At 41.5% G+C, this 9,877-nt stretch overlaps 2 protein-coding genes across 3 annotated transcripts in view; one reads left to right on the top strand and one right to left on the bottom strand.

Moving 5' to 3' along the window:
- The window catches only part of LOC129831755 (uncharacterized), a 3,538-nt gene extending 2,190 nt beyond the window's left edge, over positions 1 to 1,348 (top strand). Inside the window, exons 1-2 of the mRNA XM_055895177.1 lie at positions 1 to 731; positions 789 to 1,348. The exon at positions 1 to 731 is cut by the window's left edge and continues 2,190 nt beyond it. Of these exons, the coding sequence (XP_055751152.1) occupies positions 1 to 398 (398 nt within the window). The 3' untranslated portion in view covers positions 399 to 731; positions 789 to 1,348. The remainder of the gene's footprint in view (positions 732 to 788) is intronic.
- hnrnpul1 (heterogeneous nuclear ribonucleoprotein U-like 1) overlaps positions 1 to 8,753 on the bottom strand; it is a 56,526-nt gene extending 47,773 nt beyond the window's left edge. For both annotated transcript variants that reach the window (XM_055895175.1, XM_055895176.1), the window contains exons 1-4: positions 7,971 to 8,753; positions 7,119 to 7,423; positions 2,555 to 2,755; positions 1,772 to 2,225 (exon numbers count right to left, since the gene is read on the bottom strand). In XM_055895175.1, the coding sequence (XP_055751150.1) occupies positions 1,772 to 2,225; positions 2,555 to 2,755; positions 7,119 to 7,389 (926 nt within the window). In that variant the 5' untranslated portion in view covers positions 7,390 to 7,423; positions 7,971 to 8,753. The remainder of the gene's footprint in view (positions 1 to 1,771; positions 2,226 to 2,554; positions 2,756 to 7,118; positions 7,424 to 7,970) is intronic.
- Between the last annotated feature and the right edge of the window lie 1,124 nt (positions 8,754 to 9,877).

The following is a 9,877-nucleotide window of genomic DNA, read 5'->3' as shown; positions in this document are numbered from 1 at the left end:
ATGTCACCCATTGCTATTTTCTCAAAGAGGATGTCCTGATGAGAAAGTGGGTGTCTCATGGTAGTCGTTTTCTGGGGGAGGCGATTAGTCAGGTTGTGGTACCAGTAAAGCTTCGTGAGTTGGTTTTGACAACTTCTCACAATGGTGTTGCTGGACATATGGGTGTGAGGAAAACATACCATCGCATATTACGACATTTCTTTTGGCCTAGATTAAAGAGGGATGTCTCTGATTTCATCAAAACTTGTCACACCTGTCAATTAACTGGTAAACCTAATCAAGCTATTAAGCCGGTACCACTGTTTCCTACTCCTGTACTCAGCCAACCTTTTGAGTATTCGATCATTGACTGTGTGGGTCCTTGGCCTCGTACAAAAAAAAAAGGTAGAGTGAAATGAGTAGTCTGTTACGTTGGGAAGTGGCTATGAATCGTTTGGGAGTTTAAAAAAAATTAAGGACTTTGTTCTTTTCGTTGGAGGTTGTAGCTGATGTGGTCTCGTGCGCCCTCTTCCTGAATGTTTGTATGGTCAGGTTCTGTCTTTCCTGTCTATTCCGTCCTGGTCTGGGGAGCCTTCTTTCCTCTTAAAAGTTGCTTCCTATGCACTAATGTTGCTGAGGTCTGGGGTGTCTTCTTTTCTCTTAAATGTTGCTTCCTATGTATTAAGGTTGCTGAGGTCTGGGGAGTCTTCTTTCCTCTTAAAGGTTGCTTCCCGTGCACAAAGGTTGCTGAGGTCTGGGGAGTCTTCTTTCCTCTTAAAGGTTGCTTCCCGTGCACAAAGGTTGCTGAGGTCTGGAGAGGAGATTGGCTGGGGCAAATTTGGAAGAGGGAACACGTACCCCTCATAAATTTGGGACGCAAGTGCTGTGTCAGTTTGGGACGCAGAGGGCGGTATGTTGTTCCGGGGTCCTTGTTGGTCCCCGGTTTTATGGGGGGGAATGTGACGACCCTCCCACTCTGTCTACCGTTTTCTCTCTCTCCTTGCTCTTGTTTCCCTATTAGGATGCCGGTGGGTGGAGTTGGGAGGGTCGTCAGCTACATGGGGAACACCTGGGCCCACTCTCCCAGGATAAAATCACCACTTCCCCATTCATCAAGGAGACTCTCTCCATACAGACACTTTGATAGATTTTGTTGCGTTTGGTTGTGCTTTTTGGTTGTTTGTTTTAGCATCTTTCAACACCTTGCATTATCACATTCATCCATGCAAAACATTCACTTACACTACTGATTACTGAACACACACACCATTGTATATTATACATAGTTTCTTTATTTAATAAATATATATTTTGTTACTTCTTATCTCCACGTGTCTCCCTTTTGTTACGGGCTTTGAGCCGGTTCGTGACAGCAGTAGTTGCAGTAGTAGCAGTAGTAGTAGCAGTAGTAGCAGTAGTAGTAGCAGTAGTAGTAGTAGTAGCAGTAGCAGTAGCAGTAGTAGCAGTAGCAGTAGCAGTAGTAGCAGTAGCAGTAGCAGCAGTAGCAGCAGTAGCAGCAGTAGTAGCAGTAGTAGTACAGTAGTAGTAGTAGCAGTAGTAGCAGTAGTAGCAGTAGTAGTAGTAGCAGTAGTAGCAGTAGTAGCAGTAGTAGCAGTAGCAGCAGTAGTAGTAGCAGTAGTAGTAGTAGTAGCAGTAGTAGTAGTAGTAGTAGTAGTAGCAGTAGTAGTAGTAGCAGTAATAGTAGTAGTAGTAGTAGTAGTAGTAGTAGTAGTAGTAGAAGCAGTAGTAGCAGTAGTAGTAGTAGCAGTAGCTGAGCTTTCCTTCTCCTTACCTCTTGTCATCACGGTGCTCGTAGTAGCCATTGCCCCGGTCCTCGTCATGTGGTCTCTTGCGTCCCTGTCGGTCTCCCTCCTGTCGGTCTCCCTCCTGACGGTCTCCCTCCTGCCGGTCTCCCTCCTGTCGGTCTCCCTCCTGCCGGTCTCCCTCCTGCCGGTCTCCCTCCTGCCGGTCTCCCTCCTGCCTGTCTCCCTCCTGCCTGTCTCCCTCCTGCCTGTCTCCCTCCTGCCTGTCTCCCTCCTGTCTGTCTCCCTCCTGTCTGTCTCCCTCCTGTCTGTCTCCCTCCTCCATCTTGGTTTGCTCCGCCTTCTGCTCCGCCTTCTCCTCCCATTTGTCGGTTGGCCCCACCCCTGCCTGCGGCTGCAGGTCTGGCTGCTCCTGATCACGTTGCTGCTCTTCCTCCTTTTTCTCCTCGTCCTCTTTCTTCACCTCCACCTTCACTTCATACTCTGGGACAACAAATAAAGAGTGATTGGCATGTGATCCTAACAGGAACAGTCCGTCAGAGGAACTTGTAGAGAGACTGTATGGAAAAGGAAGGCCCATTAAAAATGTCCATGATGTCGGGCTGCTGTACTACTAAAGCCAAGCCTCCTATATTGGTCCCTCCCTCAGGACATTTAGGCTGCATTTAGACTGGCAGCACAATTCTGATCCCCCCCCCCCCCCCCCCCCAATTAGTATTTTGACCAATCAGATCGGCTCTTTTGCCAATAGGCTGCCTGTGTAAACACAGCCTTATTTTCATTATGGGTAAGACCATAGCCAGGGTTGTTACCTTGCTTCCTCTCAGACTGCCCCTGCCGCTGCTCTGCCAGGGCTAATTTGGTCTCCTCTGTCTTGAAAACAGGGACAGGGAGAGAGACGTCTGCAGTGAAGACAGGCACGCTGAAGCCCAGATCAGAATCAGACGACCCTTCTCTCTCCACCCCCCTGCTCTCCTCCTCAGGGGCTCCTCCTGCACCAATGTCTAGAGAATCTATTTACACACAAGAAATCAAAGACCATTTCAGCATTCAACAAGTTACTGAAGTTCAAGGTAGCTAATATTGCAATGTAAAATCATGCATATAATTGCATATTATCATGCACTGTTATCATGCACTGTTATCATGCACTGTTATCGTGCACTGTTATCGTGCACTATTATCGTGCACTATTATCGTGCACTATTATCATGCACTGTTATCATGCACTGTTATCATGCACTGTTATCGTGCACTATTAACGTGCACTGTTATCGTGCACTGTTATCATGCACTGTTATCATGCACTATTATCATGCACTATTATCATGCACTGTTATCATGCACTATTATCGTGCACTATTATCGTGCACTGTTATCGTGCACTATTATCGTGCACTATTATCATGCACTATTATCATGCACTGTTATCATGCACTATTATCATGCACTATTATCATGCACTATTATCATGCACTGTTATCATGCACGGTTATCATATACTCAACAATATACAGTACCCAGAGGTTAAAGCATAACAAAATTCCATGACTGAAACGTATGTTGATCTCAGATCTATTGTCAGGGGCTATGTTAACCTCCCCTTTAATGTAACAAAGTCATGACCAGCATGCCTTTAGTGAAAATATTAAACTGCGAGTTTGACCAATTCCAGTCCTCTTGCTTAGGGGCTCCGGGGTACCCCCCAGGATAATATTTATGTAGAAGGACTGAGAAGCTCCATTCTGGTGACTTTTTAAAAGTAAATTCTACTTCAAAATTTATGAAAATAAAATTATGCTGACAGCATATAAAATATAATTTCCACTTCCAGAAATGGGTCCCATAACATATAGTTAAAAATTATATTAACTTTCTAACATATTGGATCATGCATATGTGTCTGATTGTTATTATTCTTAATAATGATAATTTTATTATAAATGTGAATATATAAATAATTACAATTCTCCCTCTCAAATTTTTGGGGGTTTGTTTTGTTTCTTTTCCAAACGTACGTCATTGCCCCTTTAAGATGACATTGCCCCTTTAAGATGGCATTGCCCCTTTAAGATGGCATTGCCCCTTTCAGATGTCATTGCCCCTTTAACCTGTCTAGGATCAGCGGGGCGCTAGCGGCACACCCCCCCCCCCCCCCCCCACTGAAAAACCAGTGCCGCGAAATTCAAAAAAAATATTTTTTTTAAATATTTAACTTTCACACATTAAAGTCCAATACAGCTAATGAAAGACACAGATCTTGTGAATCCAGTCAACATGTCCGATTTTTAAAATGTTTTACAGGGAAGACACAATATGTAAAGATGTACATCTATTACCTAAAAACACATTAGCATAATCCACCATCTTTTATTTGTCCACCAACACCAGTAGCCATCACCAATTCGGCTAAACTAAGATATTTATAGCCCCTAACCAACAAAAAAACTCATCAGATGACAGTCTGATAACATATTTATGGTATGGGATAGGTTTTGTTAGAAAAAAGTGCATATTTCAGGTAGATGGCATAGGTTACAATTGCACCCACCGTCACAAATGGAATAGAAAAACTACATTGAGCAACGTGTTTACCTACTTACTAATCATCAAACATTTCGTAAAAATACACAGCATACACGAATCGAAAGACACAGATCCTGTGAATACAGACAATATTTCAGATTTTCTAAGTGTCTTACAGCGAAAACACAATAAATCGTTATATTAGCATAGCACATAGCACATAGCAGCCCAGCATTGATTCTAGCCAAAGTGAGCGATAACGTCAACATCGCCAAAAATATATTAATTTTTTCACTAACCTTCTCAGAATTCTTCAGATGACACTCCTGTAACATCATATTACACAATCCATATAGAGTTTGATCGAAAACGTTTATATTTAGCCACCAAAATCATGGTTAGACAATGTGAAATGTAACTCAGCTGGTCAGAATATGTCCTTGCGCCACTTAGACAGTGATCTACTCTTATACATAAATACTCATAAACGTGACTAAAAAATATAGGGTGGACAGGGATTGATAGACAATTTAATTCTTAATACAATTGCGGAATTACATTTTTTAATTTATCCTTACTTTTCAATACAGTTTGCGCCAAGCGAAGCTACGTCAAAAAACATGGCGTCCTAAGCCACTAAAATGTTTCGACAGAAACACGATTTATCATAATAAAAATGTCCTACCTTGAGCTGTTCTTCCATCAGTATCTTGGGCAAAGGATCCTTTCTTGGGAGTAAGCGTCTTTTGGTGGAAAGCTGTCCTCTTGCCATGTGGAAATGCCAACTGCGTTCGGGATGAACTGAAAAGCGTGCCCAACTATTCACATCGTTTCAAAAATAAATGTCCCAAAATCGCACTAAACGGATATAAATTGCTATAAAACGCTTTAAATTAACTACCTTATGATGTTTTTAACTCCTATAACGAGTGAAAAGATGACCGGAGAAATATAACAGGCTAAACTAACGCTTGGAACAGGTGCGGGCCGGTGTCCTCTAGGCGCATGACGCAGCTCCAAAAGAATGACTAGCCTCAGGGTTTTTTCATTTGTAGTGCCTGTGAAAGCGCAATCGACCCCATTGGAATCGTCATCACGTAAAGGCATCCAGGGGAAGACGTAAGAAGTGTCCGTATAGTCATAGCAATGACAGTGCCCTTTTAACTGACTTCAGAACAGTGGCCAACATTTCTCAAATCTGACTCCATGTCAGGGAAATTGCTGTAGAATGGGCTCTGTTCCACTTAGAGACAAAATTTCAACTCCTATAGAAACTATAGACTGTTTTCTATCCAACAATAATAATAATATGCATATTGTACGATCAAGGATTTTGTGGGAAGCCGTTTCAAAAATTACCCAATTAGCATAAATAGTCTAAACAGCGCCCCCATCCCCAACAGGTTTTAAGATGACATTGCCCCTTTAAGATGTCATTTCCCCTTTAAGATGACATTGCCCCTTTAAGATGTCATTGCCCCTTTAAGAGCTATGTTGTGCAGCTACTAAACGATGCTTGAAACTCTGGTTGTAAAAACTGCATTTGTAAAATGATACCACACAAGCAATTGAAGGATTGGTTAGATCCAGGGCTGCATCACAACCGGCCATGATTGGGAGTCCCATAGGTAGGTGCACAATTGTCACAGCGTCGGGGTTAGGGGAGGATTTGGCAGGGGTAGGCAGTCATTGTAAAATAAGATTTTGTTCTTAACTGACTTGCCTAGTTAAATAAATAAATAAATAATCCTCGGGACACCAAGAGGTGCACATTTAGTTTTTTTTCCTTAGCACTATGCAAATAATCAACTAATCATTAAGCTTTAATTATTTGAATCAGCGGTGTAGTGCTTGGGCAAAACACAATAGCCATTTAAAATTGGTATCCCCCTCTTTAAAAAAAGCATAAACAAAGGCCAAAACTGCTTTCAAAAACGTTTTCCCGTGATTGCATTAAGAATTGTTGACTGTTTGTCAAAATATATCTCCTTCCTATGGCTCTCACAACTTAAATGCACGTCAAAAGGAATATTTATTTATCATACAACACACAACAGCAGCCGACTAGGTAAATAGGTAAACTACTGTCTGATTTTGTTTTAAAAACAACATAGCAAAAATAGTAGCACTTAAAAATTACATCCTGAGTGATAAAGTATAGGCTTTGAATTACTTTGCCAGTAGCTTGTCACGCCCTGGCCTTAGTATTATTGGTTTTCTTTATTATTTTAGTTAGGTCAGGGTGTGACATGGGGAATGTTTGTGTTTTATCGGTTTTGGGTGGTTATATGGTAAAGGGGGTGTTGGGTGTAGTGTATAGGTTTGTGTTGAGTGTATGTGTCTAGCTGTGTCTATGTTGGTCGCACCATACGGGACTGTTTCGGTTTGTTTGTTCATCGTCATTTATGTGTAGGCTTTTTTCCCTGTTCGTGCGTTCTCGTGTGTTATGTGAGTCCGTCGTCCAGGTCTGTCTACACCGTTTGTTGTTTTGTTAGTTTATTAGTCAAGTTCGTGTTTTTTCCGTATTGTTTAATAAATCATGTCTTCAAACTCCGCTGCATTTTGGTTCAATCCCTGCTCCTCCTCTTCTGATGAAGAGGAGGAGGAAAGCCGTTACATAGCTACAGTAGTCTACACACCGCCGTCTGCGTTCAGCGCTGCTGTGGTCCCCACAGAGATTTTATTGCGGATCTAAACTGATCTCAAAAACGACCTCTCCAGAAACCATATGACGGAAATCGGTCGATGTGAGGGAGAACTTTAACCCCGCAGAAACCTCATTATATTTCAAAGGAAATGTTCCCTGCTTGACATTTCATGTGCACAGATAGGAAGTCTGTCTAGTTCTACCTTTGTTCGGGAATCCTTTATCCCCCAACAACCCGGCTGAGAGTCCTTCCTCTCCATCTCCCCGCTGCTCCTGCTCAGGCTCCTGCTCCGGCTCCGACTCCTGCTCCGGTGTCCCCCTTGCAGCTCCCCCGGGCTCCGCAGCTTCCGCCTCCAGAGCCGCCTTGAGCCGCTCCACCAGGTCAGCCTTCAGCCCCTTGGTGTCCAGGGATCGCCGACGCAGCTCCTCTTTCAGCTCGTTCACTTTCAGTTTCTTCACCTCAGCACTCCTCATGGTGCATGGAGATCTATGCAACTATTAAATGTTTCTGCATAGATAACAAACAAAACTCAATGAATAAAAGTAATTGCACAGAATGCACCCTCGGGTTGAATTCGTAGCCTATTGTAGCAAGAACGACACTGTATATCTATGTCCACTATGAAACTGGCGCCAACTTGAATATTAACACCATGCACTGTTGTTAGCCAACTGGCTAGGTGGATGATGCACTGTAAACACTGCTTACTAAATGATTATGATAGCCAATGATACAAGCCAATGCGCAAATATAAACTGAAAAACTGCCTCGATAACATAATTCCATTGATAGCAGTCATTTACATGATCTGAATAACATTATGGTTGCTAAATGTAGCTACTGTACCGCTAGCTATAATGCTAACACTAGCTGCATGATGACATCTGTCACTGCGCCCGATGACAGTTGGTTTGTGCAACGGTGAAAAAAAAGCTTCACTGCGCATTTGAGTGTTCCTATAAAGTTACAAATACATCGTCGTGCAAACACAAATATTCACATACAAAATATGAAATAGAGCGAAATAGCAAATATGAAAAACATAGTTTTGTACCTTTGCTTGATGCCCCGCTACAAAATGGCCTATAAATACAGACGGACGCTTGCTCGAATGGGATTTATGATAAGCAGGTTGCCAGGTCTAGCTCAAATGTCTATTACAATGACAACACAAAACCCGCGCAAGAGAAGAGTAGCCATATTTATACAATAAAAGCACTTTTCCATAATGTTATCGTTGTATCGACATTAGAAGCAAAATTCGTTTTTCCTCAAGTTAATAATTATTGTTAGCTATGACATGACATAAAAGGAATTGGTAAATTTCGGAAGACAAAATATAATTTTCCGTTATTAAACTTGACAGATCATTTTTCATCAATGGATGAATTTAACTCGTTTTGACTGCTATGATTTAGCAATAAGGCCAGAGGAGGTATGGTATATGGCCAATATATCACGGCTAAGGGTTGTTCTTAAGCATGACGCAACATAGTGTGCCTGGTTACATTCATTAGCTGTGGTTTATTGGCCATATACCACAAACCTCCAGGATGCCTTATTGCTATTATAAAATGGTTACCAACGTAATTAGAACCCCGGTATATGCTTTGTATGATGTATTGTTCTCTCTCTCTTCTTGCCCTTTGTGCTGTTGTCTGTGCCCAATAATGTTTGTACCATGTTTTGTGCTGCTACCATGTTGTGTTGTCATGTGTTGCTGCCTTGCTAAGTTGTTGTCTTAGGCCTCTCTTTATGTAGTGTTGTGATGTGTGTTTTGTCCTATATTTATATTGTATTTATTTATTTATTTTTTAATCCCAGGAGGCCTTTTGGTAGGCCGTCACTGTAAATAAGAATTTGTTCTTAACTGACTTGCCTAGTTAAATAAAGGTGAAATTAAAATAAAATAAAAAATATGGTCTGATATACCACGGATTTCACCCGATCAGCATTCAGGGCTCGAATCAGGTTTATCAATAAATCCCCTTTGCGCATCTGTTCAAATTCCGACATGGGAGTTTGAGTGATGTCAATTCCGACAGGGGAGTTTGAGTGATGTCAAATCCGACAGGGGAGTTTGAGTGATGTCAAATCCGACAGGGGAGTTTGAGTGATGTCAAATCCGACAGGGGAGTTTGAGTGATGAAAGTTGGACAGAGGATCACAAAATCTCTGAGCAAGAAATACTTGGACGAACATAAAGACAAAACTAATGTTAGGCTATTTTCTGGCAATTGTGCTGCTATTATGTGCCAGATGTTAAGACTGCAACCTGTTATAAAATGGCCCATTTGCGAGATTGACTTGTCATTTCAATAGGCTACAGACTAAAATCTGGGTTTATGATCGTAATTACATTTTGCTTGGATAAAGGAAGGTAGCCTATAGTCCCCGATTACATTTCAGATAGACTACAGTAGCCTAGACAATATATAACCTGAACGATTTAGCAGCTCGCTTAGTTCAAACAGACGAAAGTATTGAACATGAATAGCGAGGCGAATTCGAGGTAAGAAGCGGTTGTTTCCCCCAATAGGCTGCTTGAATAGGCTACTGAGGATGGGGTCATAATTTCAATCACTGAATTAAATATTAATAATATGTATATATACTGAATATGCTTGTCAACAACAGTCAGTGTTTCTGTTTTTGTTTTACTTGTAGTCTAATATGACTGTCACCGTCAATCTAATGCGTTCTAACTGATCGACAATTGCGATAGCGCTTTGAAAACGTACAATTTAATTAACGAAACATGTCCATTAATAATTGCATACTAACATAAGGCTACAACAACAATAAACTGAAGTTATAGCCTATTTATTAAATTGGTTTGCCAGCTCCAGGTAGACTGCACAAGGGGAACATTGATTTGCAATGACTCCATAGATATCGTCATTTTGACATATTTATTGTATCAAATGGTAGCCTAAAATTGTATAAATATTAATAGGCTAC

This window comes from Salvelinus fontinalis, chromosome 33 (genome assembly GCF_029448725.1).
Source record: "Salvelinus fontinalis isolate EN_2023a chromosome 33, ASM2944872v1, whole genome shotgun sequence".
Taxonomy (NCBI): Eukaryota; Metazoa; Chordata; class Actinopteri; order Salmoniformes; family Salmonidae; genus Salvelinus; species Salvelinus fontinalis.
The sequence above is the reverse complement of the archived record's forward strand: the minus strand, read 5'-3'. Positions and strand labels throughout refer to the sequence as shown.